At 44.4% G+C, this 17,896-nt stretch overlaps 2 protein-coding genes across 2 annotated transcripts; both read right to left on the bottom strand.

Moving 5' to 3' along the window:
- Positions 1–1,128: 1,128 nt before the first annotated feature.
- Positions 1,129–5,159, bottom strand: lactb2 (lactamase, beta 2). The gene is made up of 7 exons (XM_018757664.2): positions 4,666–5,159; positions 3,985–4,148; positions 3,764–3,890; positions 3,407–3,585; positions 3,157–3,305; positions 2,835–2,922; positions 1,129–2,609 (listed from the first exon to the last, which is right to left on the bottom strand). Exons 1-7 carry the CDS (start codon positions 4,785–4,787, stop codon positions 2,566–2,568), a joined length of 873 nt encoding a protein of 290 aa, XP_018613180.1. The 5' UTR covers positions 4,788–5,159; the 3' UTR covers positions 1,129–2,565.
- Positions 5,160–5,660: 501 nt separating this feature from the next.
- Positions 5,661–17,020, bottom strand: trpa1a (transient receptor potential cation channel, subfamily A, member 1a). Its single transcript, XM_029253528.1, has 29 exons — positions 16,944–17,020; positions 16,668–16,746; positions 16,358–16,474; positions 15,827–15,989; positions 15,554–15,729; positions 15,350–15,457; positions 14,942–15,050; positions 14,660–14,805; positions 14,402–14,538; positions 13,190–13,238; positions 12,913–13,012; positions 12,720–12,820; positions 12,465–12,634; positions 12,145–12,309; positions 11,855–11,969; positions 11,457–11,623; positions 11,019–11,109; positions 10,869–10,928; positions 10,646–10,744; positions 9,900–9,970; positions 9,321–9,474; positions 7,464–7,553; positions 7,189–7,358; positions 6,959–7,088; positions 6,651–6,833; positions 6,467–6,535; positions 6,212–6,335; positions 5,970–6,072; positions 5,661–5,853 (listed from the first exon to the last, which is right to left on the bottom strand). Exons 1-29 carry the CDS (start codon positions 17,018–17,020, stop codon positions 5,661–5,663), a joined length of 3,516 nt encoding a protein of 1,171 aa, XP_029109361.1.
- Between the last annotated feature and the right edge of the window lie 876 nt (positions 17,021–17,896).

Below are 17,896 nucleotides of genomic sequence, written 5' to 3'. Positions count from 1 at the left end.
AATTTATGGATGCCCATTTTTCAGGCTGGAAATAGCAGGTGGATTTTGGAGAGAATACCAACATCTCAGCTTTGTGTCATTTTAATCTGTTGTCAAATGAGCATATTAATGTGCTTTCTTGTCTGCTTTGTCTGAGAGGGAGCAAGAATAGGTTCACACACAAACTATTTCCATGATCCTAACTGTGGGACCCCGACCTCCAAAAGTAACAACTGAAAGCAACCCACCTCAGCTGGAACTAATTTATTAACTGTATATTGCTTCTCCTTCTCGTTGGTGTAACCCCACTTCCACAGTTCCTGAATTTTTACTTATATTTATGGGCATAAAGTCATTACCGAATAGCTACTGGCGAAAAAGGCTGTCTATAAAATTAACTGCTCGACTAGTTTGAACCATTTTTTTATGGGAAAAAAAAAAATCAACGTAACGAAGGAAATTATGATACATAAAACATGATATTTTCAAATAAGAAACCCACAACTCAAGCTGCAGTCCAGTTGAGTTGTTCTAAACTTCTACTCTTAAATTTCACACACTTAAAAATGATTGATTCCGACACCGATTACTTTCGTGCCCCCCATGCCATGGCAAATATAAGGCATTATACTTTCACACGTCTCACCTGTAACTAAAAGAACAGTATAGCCTAGGAGCAGCTCGTAACTGCAGAAGTAAAGAACTAGTTGGTCCTCGGGATCAGACGCTTCAGCAGCGCAGCGGCCAACCAACTTCCGGTAATTTGAGTTTCCCGCCACTAAGTGAGCAAGAACGTGCATGATACTGGCTTAAAGAGACAGTACAGTATTAATGTCAAACATAATACACTCAATTTAATAAAAAAAAAAAAAAAATTACAGGGGTTACATTGGCACATTCTTTACATTACATTTATTCATTTAGCAGACGCTTTTGTCCACAGCGACATACATCTCAGCAAAAGTACAATTTATGCATTAAGAGGAGGAGACATAGCTATGATAGCTGCAGACATGAAAGGTCTCAAGCAAACCTAGTCTGTTACCTACCACTTGCTGCACCGAGGTTCATCGATCGAGTAGGTGCATAAAACACAGGATTGACAAATCGCGATACCCTCCCACCAATTTTTTTTTTCTTTTTTTTTTCACTACTTCAGGTGTTCAGGCATTGATGGGAGTTCCGGTGCGTCATGTTGTACTTTTGATGTTGCTCTCATTTGACTTTCGGAATATATGATGGCCTGGAGACTAGCAGCTGATCCACTTATTATGCAAAATATGAAGCATGTTGAGGACTGTATGTAGGAGATTTCTGCATGATTTTTCAATAACTATGAAAAGATACCAAATCCTTCTGATTTCCACCAGGGCACTACGTGGAATGTAAAATAAGTGCATTAATCATTTGTACGAAGTGTAAACATGCCATAAATGATGCACTGATTGCTATAGCATGTATTTCATACTTTACTGGGGCAAAAAAATACTACAATGTTTCTTCTGAGGTTATAATGATGTGTTCAGTTGAATGCAATTTCAATAAACAAAAGGGTTTATACATTTCATGTCACATTCCTTACTATTCTCTGCCAGAATAGCAATATAAGTGAAACATTTAAATAAGGCTGACAACTTTTAACAAAGGTGAAGACAGCGTGAGGTACAAATTGTATGGGTTTCTCTACTGCTTGGATCCAGCAAACCTCAGGAAGTGAGGATAGGAGATGCACCCCTCCTATGTCAGCGGCATGTGTTTTGGTTAGAGCTGCTCTACTCCCTTTCTGAGTTGTAACTGCAGATGTGGTGTGGTCTCATATCTGGATGTTTGGGAATACTTATCTTTAAAATTTTTCCCCCCACTGCAGATAAATGCACCTGTCAATTTTAACATGACCACCCCACACGTGCTGCACACAAGTCAGTTTCACCTTTAAAAATGGTTACGTATCATCTTAACTGAAAGATCCTGTTTTTCCATGTCTGCGGTCACAGATTAATGTGAAAGAAATGCACCGGTGAAAAAACTGGTCTGTTACAGGTCACTGAAAATGAAAAGCTAGTATAACCCCAGGAGCAGATATGCTTCCATGTACATTTATTCATTTAGAAGACACTTTTCTCCAAAGTGACATAAAACTCATAGAAAATGCAATGTGTGCATTACATAAGCAGTTAATCTATAGTATTGCCTCTATACATGTCTGTAAAGTGAATTAATTCAGTAAAAATATCCATTTGTGTAAATGATTAACTCAAGTCCACAAATTATGTAGATGACATGATGGAACACACAAAACACATCTTGCAGAAATTTGTCAGCTTCTCTCCTTTTATATTTCAAATGAACTAACCTAACGATACTACATTGGAGCAATCCTTAGTTGTATGTTAAAGGTCCACCTTGGAAAGTCAAAAGTAACAAAAAAAGTTGGTGAAAACCCACGATCACTAGACAGTCGGTGAAAATTCAAATCCTGATTTTAAAAAACTTTCTCTAATGCTATGCAATCTTGAACTCCTTCAACCGACATTCTGTATTGGCACTTGAGCGGTGAAACTGGGGATCACTCGTATCATCCCTGGATCACAAATTACTCTTCCATTTTGGGGTTTCAGATGGCTCGCATACTGTAGAAAGCAGGAAAAGACCGGAGGAGGAAAAAAAAAAAAAAGTCAGAATCAGCCCAGAACCTCTAGAGAACAACAGATTCTCCTGATTGAAGTCCAGTGCTGTGACAAACAAGGATCATTGTAATCTTGTGTGAAACTGCACTTAAATGCCTCAGACTGATTAATATATTTAACAGTTCACAAAATGCTGCCCAAGTACATATTCATAAACCAGGCACTTACTGCTGTTTATTTTGCCATCTTTCTCCAGCTTTCTCAAGTGATGCACAAGGTTCACTTCTGCTGCTTTGTGCAGATGCTCAGGTGTCTCCTGGGGAAAGGAGATGAGACCAACTAATTTTTTGCGAGCAACACAAAGCACGCATTATTATACAGACAATAGTCGAGCTCTGTTGTGACTGTGCTAATGATCAAATTCAAACATGGAAAACCTTCCAAAAGCTGCAAAATCACAATGTTCCAGGATTGGGGAATCCTTAACCATATCAAACATGTAACCACTTGAGTGACGCAAAGGAAGGTTCTGTACTGTATGATGAGGTACCTTGTAGACTATTTTAACCAGCTCTGCAGCTGTCAGTGGTGTTCCAGCAGCCTCCTGCAGGACTTCCAGGATCTGCTGTTCACGGAGCTGCCTATGTGCTATGTACTGTTGAATCTTACTGCCTGCATCCTGGACTACAGGGCCATGACCTGGAGGACACACATATACAGTGTTGACAAACTGGAAGGTACAAACATGGAGGTAATGGAGAAGGTGAGACCTACTCTCCACCACACAAGAAGATACTAACCTGGGTAGATCATGTCGGCTGTGGTGTTAAGCAGAATACGCAAAGATCTCATGTAGTCATAGAGGTCCTCAAACACAGCTGTCCCCTCACCCAATATGCAGTCTCCAGAAAACACAGCCTTCTCCTCCTCCAGCATTAAAGCCATGTGATCATCTGTGTGGCCAGGGGTGAAAAGGACCCTGTGGAGCAAAGGAGTTCACAGTATTACACTCCACTGTGAAAATTTGTGCTCCCCCTGCGCCAACCCTCTAGGTCATCACCACTGAACTCCACAACCATTAGCAAACAACCTCCAAAGTCCTCACTATTAAATTTTAAGGCCCACGCGGCTGAATTTCAAGGAAGGTGTGGACTTACTTGAGCGTAGCACCCTCTGTTGCTACGATATCCCCATCCTTCAGATAATTGTATCTCTTGTCAATAGCTTCAATAGCTTCCTCAAGGGGAGGTGATCGAGGAAGCTTGCTAACGCGCACCTCTGAACCTGTGTGGTCCAACAGAAAGAAAAGACAAAAGGGCATAGAACATTGACAAGTCAAGGGGTGTCAAGGCCTGGTTGAGACACTTCTCCAGCTGACCTCCAAAGAACTCCTTGCAGATGTCAGCCACTCCACCGCTGTGGTCGCAATGCCAGTGAGTTACAATGATTTCCTGGATGGATGTGTCGAATTGGGTGAGGGCTTTCTTTAAGTTGCAGATGTACTCTGGCACCGACGGCTCTCCTGTGTCTATCAGGATACGTCTGAGTGGAAAAAGTGGCTCCCATCACTTAAAAAATTACTGCATCAACATTCAATGTGTTGCTCTGCATGTTGCTCTCTCATGCCGCAAGTGATATAAATATAAAACTCAATCGGCCTGCATTTTTTTTTTTTTAAAAAAAAAAAAAAAAAAAAAACTTTACATATTCATAATATCTCTGTATAAAAAACAGCATTAGTGAATAACTAAAGTGCCTTTGACACCTCAGGTGGTACATAGCCAATGAGGCCACTGAGGTTGTGATTTCAAACACCTGAAACACATGACTCGGGACTGTTTAATTCTGTCCATTAAGTGAAACATCGTTTGAAGTGTTGGGGAGGGCTCGTTAGAAGCCGTTGGTTGGTAAGGTTGGTCTCGGAGACGCAGCAGTCGCGCCGCGCTGGACGTGTTTAACACAACCATTTGAAGACCCACAGCGGTAATAACACCAGCACTGCAATAACACACCGAAACAGCACTATTACAGCAGAAACCAGGCAATACCATATCGATACCTGTTCCCGGTTCCCACCAAGTAAGTGTTGGTTCCCTGCAGGGTCATAGGCCCGGGATTACAACCCAGAACTCGAACCACTCGTGACGACAACTGCTCAATACGGGGAAGCACGGCAGTCATCTTCGTCCGAGTCGGAACTAACAAACGATCGACACAACTAAGAGACAATGATAAAACGATCAGTAACCAGCACTATACGGACGAAGCTCCAGCCCGCGTTTTGTCCACTTCGGTTCCGATTTCGCCACAACACAGCAACAACACCACCAAGTGGCTCATACGAAGAAACCAATGGGTTTCAAGGTGGCGACTTCGGCCAGTTTTGTATTAATCGAACAGCGCCACCTGGCGGCCATTCGCTCGGACTCAACGCTGCAGTGTCGGGTGGTCGTTGCTCATGCAGAGGTTTCCCTCCCACTTTCACGATACATTACCTTCACTGGAGAAAAGAAAACGTGTTCTAATTTGAACCTTACCCCGTTTGTTTATGTTAATTCAAGGCATAACTACATTTACATGTATTCATTTAACAGACGCTTTCCTAACGACGTACATCTCAGAGAAAATACAATTTGTGCATTAGGAGAGAGAGAGACGCAGCTGTAGATGTGCGATTATATAAGTATAGCCGTTAGTTTATTTCTTTCACCATATGCACCATGTTCATCACACGAGTGAACCCCAAGCTTTACAGCTTTGATAATGAAACGATACATTTCATGTTTATAATTTTCTCTTTTAACTTTATTTATGTCACAGAATTTAATGTACATGATGATCACCAAAAATGAACACAGATGCTGGTCCAGAGTCGAATGGCATCACTTCTTTTACATACAGCCAGGTATGTGTATTTTATTCTCCAAAAGAGTGACTAGAGTGGCGTTAAAGGAGAAAAACATACAGACTAGGGAGGCTCGCAAAACATGAGGATGCCGGTTCGCAGCCAGGTGAAGATACGTCCAGGTGGACACAGTGCTCAGCAGTGTGATGTCACTTCCTGCGAGTCACAGCTCTCAGTAGTGGGGCCCACTTGCTGCATTTAGGAACCACCTGCTTCACTGGATTTTCCCGAAACTTCTGGGGGCCATCAGGTTCCTCAGCCTCTGTAGAGATCTCCATCTTCTGGATGATGAGCTTCAAAAGGCTGTGCTGTTTCTCCAAGACCTGGGACATTTCCTTCAATCTGAAAAACAAATATTGTCAGACAATGAACAGTAGGAGGCGCTAAAACCCTTTCTGTATATGGTACTGAATGAATTATGAGCGGGTGTGTTTAACGTCTGACTCGGAGATGCTCACCTGCACTTCTGCTTGCTTATCTCCTGCTCTAGCGGAGATAACTGGGGATTAGGTGAACTCAGGCGAGTACGGACCGCATTCTGGTCTCCCCAGCTCCAGAACCCTTTGCCCTGTTCAACAAGGTGACAACATCAATCTTTTGGCATTCAGATGTGTGACCGCCCTATAGAATGACATATAAAGGTGACACATTCTGTGATGGTGGCAGTTTTGCACAAGTATGTAAAAGGTGGAAGTTCTACGTGTATCTGCTTGACTCACCTTGGACTGGCAGTTCCGGTTGGGGAACTCTGTCACAGAGTCTTGGTCCACATGTCTTAGATACCAGCGTGGCATTTTCTCCTCCAGACTGGTGTGAAGTTCAATCTGTAAGAGATATTCTCTGTTGTTACATATTATTACTGCAAATGACTCAACATGGGCCTGGGAGATGCCACAGTTCAGAAAGACAGAATAGATGACAGCAGAGAAGACAGAGGAGAAAAGAGTCTACAAACCTGCATCGCAATTCGCTTCAGCGCGGCATTCCTCTGTATCTCTGCAATGTCCCCTACAGCTAAACCGATCTGGGAAAGACAATAACATGTTCGTTCACTGATGGAGGAAGGCTTGCTGACAGGGGACTGTCTGGTGCACTGGGATGACCTGGTGAACCTCTTGCTGGAGGAGAAGGAGACATACCAGCAGGTTCATCAGCAGGATGGGCATCATGAGAACAAACCACACAAACAGGGCATACGCCTCATGGGGGAAGGGCAGGCTGTCGTTCAGGTATGGACGGAGGAAATTTTCCTGGTAGTTTATCTCCCCCACCATCATGACAAACGTCTGCATCACGCTGAGGTCCGGTCGGTCAAAATGTTTCTGGAACACCGGACACGTGGACACATGGACAGCGGCAGGTAAGGACGCTTCTCTCAGGTGTGACATATAACACAAGTAGCATCATCCTACACCCATGAGCCAACAAACCCATGTTTGGAATGTACCTGGCCGTCCATGAGTGCGTAGAACCCCATGGCAAAAGCAAGCAACAGGAAGAAGAAGAGGATTATGATACTTATGAAGGTGTGGAAGATCTCTTGGAACATCACAATGTAGATTCCAAAGTGTTCGAACCTGCGCACAAAAACCAGGGGTGTGAGCAGACCGCTAACAGACCGGCCTGAAGAAGTCCAAGAGCACAAGATGATGGGAGGGGCTGTGAGAGGGTACGCACCTCTGAAAGTACAACAGGAAGTTGACCCAGGAGGCGAGGATAGCCCAGGCCCCCGCCTGCCAGTACATCACCCCCTCGACGTTGAACAGCATCGGGATCACAAAGAGCAGTGAGGAGACGGCTGCATACCAGTCCAGGACATTTGACAAGTCACGAAAGTAGCTGGCTCGCTGTGATGGCACGACAGATACAGAATTAAGAGACACGACACTTCCTCAGCCAGTGGGATCCACATGCGGGTTTGGGTGAGAGTCAGATGGTAGCAATAGTGTTACCTGCTGTACAATCTGCATGACCTCCTTGCCAACGTTATAGACACTCATGGCCAGAACAAGGAAGATACAGGCAGTCTGGCTGTAGCTCTGCTGGATGCACCAGTTGCACAGGTTCCAGGTGTGAAAAAATAAATAGAAAGTGTAGTCACAAGTTGAACACTTAACTATCAGACCAACATGACCGCATGAATGATAACCAATGATAATCGGATCAGTCGGGGAGGAAAACACCATTAATTTCAATTTGACTTTGAGTGACCACTCATGGGGTTTTCATGGTAAGGGATGGTTTACAAACCATTTACCATTGCTTGTTTTTGGATTGCAGACATGGGAAGACCATGCAAAATCCACACACCCTGTACAGGATTTGGCCCAACACCTGAATGTGGAGCTCAGGGACAGTGAGGCACCGGTGCTACCCGCTATGGTAGCTTCTTCACTTTTTTATTTTCTAAAATTTCTGTTTGTAGCAGAGCGACCGCAGCCTATATTTACCCTCCAAGCCATTACATGGAAGTAAAGTGTACCCCCAAATAAAATGAGTGCGATTCCACATTAATTCAACTCACTTCCACAGTGTTTACAGATGGTGCCTAATATTCCTGAGAGCTGGTGTTCAGTAACAAAATGGAAAACTTTTCCATGTTTATGGGATCAATCAGTTAGTATTCAGCACTGAATAGGAAATTCTAGAGATGATGTATTTTCATCTTCAGTCATTTTCATTTAATTTTAATTCAGTCATTTTAATTTTAGTTAATTTAATTTTAATTTAGCTCAAAGTTTCTAAAAATTAAAATAGTTTTGAAAAATTTTATAGCTGTATCTGAAATTTTGGCAGAATCTAACATGTATATAAATCACAGTACGCTTCTACTAATCTTTTATTGATTGTGCCTTTGTAATAAATGTGACTTATGAACAAAATGTGTTATAAACAGATTTTTGGTCCCAATAAGAGGGACAGCTGATTGCACAGTGATTAGTGCTGCTGCCTTGGGACCCAGAAGGTTGCAGGTTTGAATCCCAGCTGTGGTACCTTTAAGTAAGGTACACACACTTTCTGAACTGCTTGTCCCATACGGTGTCACGGGGAACCGGAGCCTAACCTGGCAACAGGGGGTGTGAGGCTGGAGGGGGACACCAGTCCGTCGCAAGGCACCCCAAGCGGGACTCGAACCCCAGACCCACTGGAGAGCAGGACCCGGTCTAGCCCACTGCACCACCCCCATTTTAAGTAAGGTACTTACCCTAAATTGCTTTAGTAAAATATTGCCCAGCTGTATAAATAGGTAAATAATTGTAAGCAGCTTAACATTGTAATGTAATGCACAAGTTGTATTTTTTCTGAGATGTATGTCGCTTTGGAGAAAAGCATCTGCTAAATGAATAAATGTAAATGTAGCATTGTATGTTGATTTAGGGAAAAAGTCAGATGAATGTAAATGTTTGTAAGCTGTGGAAAGGATGTATGTCACGCTGTAAATTAACAGAAAGCAGCTGTTTGACTTCCTCTCTGAGCACAAGATCCTTGATCTTGGAGAAGAGGTGTGAAGGTGTGTGTTTGCTTTAAGCTGCACCCTTCAGAGCCAGAATGTATGCTGAAATCACCTTGTGGATTTGTGGAAGGCCAGCAGGTAGAACAATGGTTATAACTCATGCCTTGCAATCAAAAGACCTCCATTCTCATCCCTGCTCCGTTGTTACACCCTTGATCAAGGTACTAACCCTGAATCAATACATAAAAATTATTCAAAGCACCTTAGTGTACAAACATCACATTGTAAGTCGGTTTGGACAAAACCGTCAGCTAAATAAATAGAAACGTCTAGGGTCAGTAAAGCTCTAGTCTACCTTGTCCAGAGAGGTGAAGACCTTGTTGATGGAGGTTCCATTGGTGGTCATGTTGACTTTGGGCCTCATGGTCACGATGAGAAAGGACAGAGGCAGCAGACCAAGGCAGTAGATGGCTAGGTTGAGCATGTGAGCTTTAATGCCGTACGCATTCCTGCACCAGACCACAAGAAACCAAAGTAAATGCTTCAGATACCAGAGTATATCCTGGTGCAAAGTCCATAACAGCAGTGCATCTAAGGAGCTCAGCTGGAGATGTAACTAATCAGATGACAACCAGTTAATCACTTTAGTGGCACTCGAGCACTGAGGATACAGATAATAATAATAATAATAATAATAATAATAATAATAATTAATAAAGTAAAATGAGATAGCAAATTCTGCCATGAACATATTTAACCAATGCAGTGCCCCAAACACATGACACATCAGGCCATAAAGCAGCATCTGCAAATTTTAAATTTGACTATTTAATTTCCAACCATTAACTTTAACAATTTTAAGGAAATGCCCTCTTGTTGTAAGCTAGTGTAACGATTGTACATCTTATTAGGTAAATTTTCTTCGATTACTTACCATTTCATTTCGAGATATTTCTTGCAGACAGGATGAGTTAGGAGTTCAATGCGATTATAGCGCACCATAGTCTGCAAAAGGGCAAATGTAGCGGAGTTGTGCAGCGTTCATAAACTCGTATACAGCATCTATGGAACCCTGGACACACTGCACAGCGTGACATGGTAACACAGACACAAGTGCTGGTATCTTACAACACGGCCATGCCAAACACCTGTTTGGAGGATGCTCCGCCTGTATGGAATTTGCATGTGGTTCGTGTGGTTTTCCTCCAGGTGCTCTGGTTTCCTCCCACAGTCCAAAGATGTGTTTCAAGTGAATTGGTGACTCTAAATTGCCCGTTGTGTGTGTGTGTGTGTGTGTGTGTAGATGAGTATCTGACTGTAGGTAGTGTATCTTGTGCATTGTAAGCGGCGTGGATGGAAAAAGGTGTCAGCTACATAATACACAGTGAGTTGCCTTGCTGAAAAGTGTTAAATGGAAAAAGGAAAAAAAAAAAAAAATGTGTGAAAGACTCATGAAAGACTTTTCGGAAGTGTTGAACTGGTGACTGAACACCCCTGTTCGGTGTCAGCAGATGAGGTAGTGCAAAAGTGAAGGGGTGCAGGTCTGGAAGCTGCCCGTTTGCTCATGCTGCAGTGGGGTTATCGTACTTTTAATGAGCTCCTTCATGTCTTTTAGAGAATGACATTCATATATAATTACATTCATATTTAATATGAATTCTTAAAGAAATCCTTACTTACATTGAGAGCCCAGAGGGGTTGAACTTTTTTGTTTTTCTCTTTTTCAGACTGGCTGACAAACTGAATTGGTGCTTGTAGCCACTGGAAATTATACTGGACCTGTAAGGAAGAGACACTTTAAATGTAAATGACCTTAAGAAAGAGACACTCTAGGCATCCATAACATTTCCATATGAGTAAGATCAGTGGAGATGCTGATCACCCACACAATTGCACAACTTACAGAGTAGTTGCAGCTGTTGACATCGTCTTCAGACTCCTTGACACACTTGTCCAGGAGACACTGGCACACAAAGAAACAGCACATTTCCAACCCATCCTATAAACAGTAGTCCTGTTCATGTCCATCAGTGGCTTTTAAATGCGAACGGACCTTGCACGACTCCGGCAGCATTTCTATCATGCTGATCACAGGGCAGTTTCTTGACGAGTCCCTCTTGAATATGGTGAGGGCCTCTTCACATCTGCAACATGGACACTTCATCACTATCCACGTTAGAAGGGTTTTATTGCTTATACATATTTCTGAATTCAGCCAAATCAAAGGCGTACGGCATGCTGCCCTGCACACTCTGGTGGGTACACCCCCCCCCCCCCCCCCCCCCCTTAAGTGTGACACAGAAGTCACTGTGTTCATTAGAAACTACTGATTATCGCAGCTGACACCTTTAATGAAAGTGACTTACACTGTTTAACCCTGTATCCATCCTTAGGGAACATCACGGATTCTTGTGCATCATTAAGTATTCATCTATTCTGGTTTTTTTTTTTATGTATTTATGATGTACCACTTTCACATGTGAAAACTCACCTGTTGCTCTCAATGATAGCATTGGTGGCCTCCTTTCTCCCATGATACACTGCTTCATGCAAGAACGAAGCATCATTCTTGTTCAGTGTGATCTTGGCTCCCTTCTTGAGCAGCAGCCTCACAGCAGCCGTGTGACCCTCCCTGGCTGCCATGTGCAGTGCGGTGCTCTGGTCCAGTGACACAGGGCACAAGAGGAAGGACATCAATCTCAGCTCAGGACTGGATACCCACATCAGGACTGAATACTGCACTGGTACCAGTACTAAACAAAGTGAATCGGGCCCCAAACTGTCCTTGACCACACAGGTGTGAAATCTACTACTTCCAGAAGCTGTTTACCCACTGATGTTTGCAGTGAAATCCATGCATGGTGTTGGTGGACAGCGTTGGACTCATACCCCTTCTTCATCTGTTTTGTCCAGCAGTTTCAGATTTGAATTCAAGAGGATTGTCATGGTGTGCGTGTAACCCTCAGCGGCTGCATGGTGCAGACATGTCCAGCCTTTGTAATCACTGAAGAACATGAGCAAAGAGAAAATCAGAGCCAAAAAGGAGAAAAATCCTCCCTCTCCTATCTGTGTAAACAGGCTCCTCCCCTTCCTTGCAGTACAAATAGGCTCCTCCCTCTCATATCCATGTAACCAGGCTCTCCCCTTTTCGAACTGTTTTTGCTTTGCTCAGTCCTCACCTGTGAAACAAAGCACCTTTCCTCAGCAGAAGCTCAACTACTTTGATATGTCCACCACGGGATGCTAGATGAAGAGGGGTCAAGCCTTTCTCATCGCCCTCGTTGAGAAGTTTCGTATCTGTCATGTTTTCCAGAAGCCTCTGGCACGTGTTGATCCGTCCAAACCTTTAGTGACAAGTCAAGATAGGTGACGACTGAACATCAGTGTCCAGAAAACATCAATGATCAGAGGACCCCACAAACCCAGTGCTTGAACTCTGAGAGTCCTACAGACTCCATGCTAATGGCCAGGTCCACCTGGCTCTCTGTCCAGTACTCACTCAGCTGCAAAATGAAGGGCAGACTTCTTCTCCTTGGACTTCTGTCCCAGAGAGACATTGAGGCCCAGTATGTTCTTAACAGAGTCCAGGATGCCGAGTCTGCAAGCGTAGTGCAGGGGAGTGCAGCCGTCATGGTCCTCCTCACTCAGAAGCGCTTTCACACCTTCCATCTGCAGAGAGACCACATAACACCCCATAGTGACACAGGTGCGACAGCAGATGAAAAGTGTGACAGACTCAATCACAGCATCACACCTGTAGAATCTCCTCTGACAGATTCTTCAGCCCCTTTGGCTGCAAAACAGCAAGATGCAAGAAGTTGCAGCCGGAATTGTCTGTTATCTTCAGACTGGCACCTGGAATGTAAAAACAAGCACAGGTCGTGGTCCTGCACGGTCCACTCAATGGGTGACAGTAAGAAGGTCACGGTTCCACACTGTCCACTTACAATGTGACAGTAACAGAGTCACGGTCTTCCAGGATCCACAGCTGGTTGCCAGCAGCAGGGGGGAGTAGCCCTTACAGTCAGTGCAGTCGATGTGTGCCCCCTGTAAACAGGTATTAGCCAGTCACAGCGCAGATGTATGAAGGATGAAATATTTTGAAATATTTTTTACTGCTAATAATTCACGTCTGTTTTGCATCATTGTACTGTGGCTGCATCTGTGAACATGCTGAATCACACTGTACCACACTATACCATTCTGCACAACTTTGTACTGCACCTTCAGGACCAGAAATTCTGCCAACTTCACATGATCAAATATGGTTGCCCTGCAAGTAAAAGCACACACACACACGTTTATTGTTCTTGCTGTGTTTAATGAAGAAAGCAGAAAAGGCAAATTTAGATGGACAGAGGGGAGATATAGGTCACAAGACTAACATCGGTATTTTATTTCCCTGTCAGGTTCTGTATTATGTAACATTTTGCGTTATAAATTGTTGAGTCTATTTTCTAAAATTCCCATTTGCAGTGACGGGAATGCGACCCGTGTTTATACTCCCATTGGGTAGGTGGCAGTAAAGAGCACACAGAATTGGAGTGTCAGTGGCCACTTTAACTGACTCCCACAATGTTTACAGCTCGCATCTGGTGCCCCTCAGTATCGGTGATCAGTAAAAAGTTGAGGAATGTTGCACATGTTCATGGGATGAATCTGTCAAAATTTGGAATTGAACAGGAGATTCTGGAGATTAAATATTTTTATTTTCGGTCCCTTTGATTTTAATTACTTTTACATTTATTTAGCAGACGCTTTTCTGAAAAGCGACGTACATCTCATAGAAATACAATGTGTGCATTACATTAGCAGGAAGGGACACTTAGATGCAGGCGTGTGATTCCAAAGTACAGTTAGTTTGTTACTTTCCACCATATGAACCAATGTTCACACTAGTTGCTGCATAAAAGTTTATCTGAATGTCAACGACTCCTAATCACAATTTGTTAATGTAGCTTGAAGGAAATAAAAATTAAAATAGTTTCTAAAACCTTTTTTTAAATCATTACAGCTAAATATGAGATTTTTTACGAGGGGGGGCGGTGGGGCAGCAGGTTTGGCCGGGGCCTGCTCTCTGGTGGGTCTGGGGTTCGAGTCCCACTTGGGGTGCCTTGCCATGGACTGGAGTCCCATCCCGGGTGTGTCCCCTCCCCCCTCAGCCCTGCACCCTGTGATGCTGGGTTATGCTCCGGCTTGCTGCGACCCCGCTTGGGACAAGCGGTTGTAGACTGTGTGAGTGTGAGAGTGAGAGAATTTTACAGAGCTTCACCTGTAAATAAATCTAGGCATGCCTGCATTGTTGACCTTTAACTGAAAGTAGAGACCTTGGAATCATCAACAGAAGATCATAGAAGTCAGCTGCAACAAAGTCAGACTTCCATTCTCAGACATGTCGATATGCTGAAGCACCTGTGCATTAAGAAGAGGGCTCACCTGTGCAGGGGGGTCTGAAGTGCCCCGTCAGTAATATTGATGATGTCCTCCGCTCGGTCGTAGGCTGAGAGCATGACCTTCACAACCTCCAGCGCTCCTTGGGTGCAGGCCAGGTGCAGCGGTGTGGATTTGTCACACTGTTCCACGAGAGCGCAATGCAGATGGTTGTAAAAGTGATAAACATTATAAAAAACTCATCCGCACTCAGCAAACATGTTTTAACTGATAAAAACACAGGAAGTAATAACAGTTGCTCACCTGCTGCTGATCGATTTTTGCTCCCTTCGAAATGCACAGTTTTATGACATCTATGTTCCCTCCACGCACAGCGAGGTGCAAAGGGCTGCAGAAGGACTTGTCCAGGTAGTTGATGTGCTCCTCCACGACGTGGCCCTTCTCGTCACCTGCGGGAGCGAGAAAGATAGGAAGCAAACGGAGAAAAAAAAAAAAAAAAAAAAAAAACATCAACAACCTTCATTCTTCTCTGGTATATCCCAATTCCCCAAAACACTGGGGGATGTCATTCCAGCATCAGCTCACCTCTCTTTAGAATGGCCTCCATGGCTCTTTTTGAACCCGCAAAGGCAGCTGCGTGGACGGCGAAATGTCCCAGCTTGTTCTGACGACACATGACTGCATCGTGTTTGAACTGGAATCGAAAGGAACAGTCACAGCCTGCTTTTGACACCCATCTCATATCCCCTTCTACCCACCTCGCAGCTTGATCTCTAGTCCATCTCACAGCCTGACCTTCCCATCGGCTTGGTCCTCTAAGAACCTCTCAGCCTGGTCTTTTATCCGTGGTCTTCTTTGTCTCAAATCTGCTACGTGTGCCAATGTGTTGTCCAAAACTAGAAAAATCACTGCCCTTGTTCTCTTCAGAGATGCAGTACAGAGCACAAAGGTAAGGCATTACACCCAGAGGTCGCCAGGGTACCCTCAACTTACCAGGATGCTGAGCGCCTCGCAGTTGTCGATTGAGCAGGCCAGCATGACAGCTGTGTTCCCAAGGTGACCCTCCAAATTGGCATCAGTTTTTCTCTCAGAAAGGAGCACCTGGAAGAGAAGAGGACGCCTTCATGGCAACAGCACAACGCAGACCAGCGCTCACAGGAGGGTGGGACGGAAAGGAGCGCCGCCACTTGGACTCACGCTGATGAGGGCGTTGTGCCGCAGGTTGACAGCCAGGTGCAGAGGTGACAAGAGGGCAGCGTTGAGCAGGTTGGGATCTGCACCCATCCTTAGCAGAGCCTCACAAGTCTCCGCCTGGTTCCGCTCCACTGCCCAGTGCAGGGGGGTGTCGCCCTGCTCATCCTTGGCATTGAGCTCTGGAAGGTAACGGAGGACGGAGGAGTGTCGCACTTCAGCGCCTACGTCCCTCTGTCGCCGCACCGTGGGCTGCAATGCGCTGCGAAAGAGACCCACCCTCTAGGCCGACCACCTTGACAATGAGCTCCATGGCACGGAAACTCCGCCCCGCTGTGGCGTAGTGCATCGGACTGGCTCCGCCCACATCCCTCTGTCTCAGCTGCTCGGGGTTCGTTCTGGAGAGGCGCTCCAGGGCCGCCATGTTCTCCTGGAGAGCCCACTTGTGGCCCATGGGTTAAACTGTATTAGGAGGGTGCGCTTGCAGACAGAGAAAACTTCGGCAGCGACGGCCTTGAGGCCTCGAGGGGAGAACCGTACAAAGAGGTTCAACAATCGAGCTCAGTGTTTGAACAGCAGGATCTGTCGCTCCTGAGTAACCCAGACATGTTCACACATGTGCTGGATAGAGCCCTGTTACACTATTTACTGTACCTACGTTGACCTGCACCGCTACTCATTTCAGCCCTCTAATTGTCGGTACATCTCAACATTTACAGGAACTCTCCAGGATAATTGTCCTCTGTAGGGTACAACGACAGTTCCCTTCCTGCAGTTTCATTCTGTAAACCTCTGCACTGTTTTACCCACTTCAAACACAGTGTTGTAGGTCTGATCCTGGTCGTCATCATCCTTCACGTACTGGTAGCTGTAACTCCTCTTGAGGTCCGCGGTGGACGGCATTGGGTCCCTCAGGGTGCCGGTTTGCTGAGGAGAGGCAGGGGATGCTGTCAAAACAGCTTTCGTAGGTATCTCCAGCTGTATACTCATAAAACATTATAAAGCTGCGCAAACTACGCAAGAGACACAACAAAAATCAGAAAACTCACAAAATGTTGTTAAAACAAAGGGGAAGAAGCAACTGTACTAATATGCACAATCTCAGCGACAAAAGGACTACATGCAGGTGCTTCAAAATCAGCTCGTCCAGTTCGTCCACGGTTTGTCCCACGGTGAATTGCTGGGAGGGTTGAACACTCCTGGGGACAAAGTGACCCAGAACAAGGCAAGTTCAGCTCCCAAGTCCCTCAGCCTGAATGAAACCCAAAGACCAACGTCATCATGATCATCATCATCATCATCATCTCTATTCATTCTGCATTATTCTGTATGACATTTGTACGTTTTCAGCAAACATAATATTCATCGTCAAGTTTGCGATTTGTTAGACTGACACTTTCCGTTCTTCTGCCAGCGAGGCGTGAGTTTCACCTGTTTCCCTGAGGACCAGAAGGCAGCCAACTCCTCCGACATCGGTCTGAAGACAACAATGCTGGAGAATCAGTAGACGCCCAGTGAGCAGGAAATTTCTCTTCAGATAATCCGATCTGCCTCCGCGCATGAAATCATTGGATTATCGAGATCAGATTTACTGCCATTCAAAGGATATTGGTTCAATAATTGACCTCAATGAAATTAGCTGTTTCACTTAAGAGAAAAATAAGGATGTAATGATGGACATTTTAAAATGTCCCTGAACATGGTAAAACTCACATTATCGATACTGTAAAGGTGGGAATGACACTTATGTGGAAGTGTCAGTAACTTCTTCACAACCTTGATTTCTGTATATATCATTGTGTCATCGTGTTGCTCTGTTGCTGCTGCTCTTTTTTACTGTACTACACATACAGTAAATGCAGTCATCATTTTCTCTCTGTTTCCAATATATTAATCTCTTCTGATCACTGGGTTCTGGTCCTTGGCTGCATTGGAACATGTGACGGATGCAGACGTGAATACACACCTGCAGATGTGTAGACACACTGGACCTCCCTCTTACACCTGTAACTTGTTGTTTTTCATTTGCTTTAAGTGAGCTTCACTCAGTTGCCTACTGTCTGTTTTTGCTGTTATTTGTTGCATTATTAAATAATTCCCTTGCATGTTTTCGCATTGTTTTGCAATACAGAATAATAGCAAAGTGATGTATTTATTTAATATGAATTTGACTACACGTGTACATTTACAAGATTCTCCACGTGTGACATTGCTGCAGAAGGAGGTAAAGGCCAGATCACATGCAGCACGTGAAATATGCAGCTCGTACTCTCGAGGCTCTACGGCTTATGAGCATCATCGCCTGAAGTACAGGGGTGACACTGACACCACAGTTCAACGTTTGGTTTG

This window comes from Scleropages formosus, chromosome 7 (genome assembly GCF_900964775.1).
Source record: "Scleropages formosus chromosome 7, fSclFor1.1, whole genome shotgun sequence".
Lineage (NCBI taxonomy): Eukaryota > Metazoa > Chordata > Actinopteri > Osteoglossiformes > Osteoglossidae > Scleropages > Scleropages formosus.
This window is presented reverse-complemented; position numbering and strand designations above follow the sequence as displayed.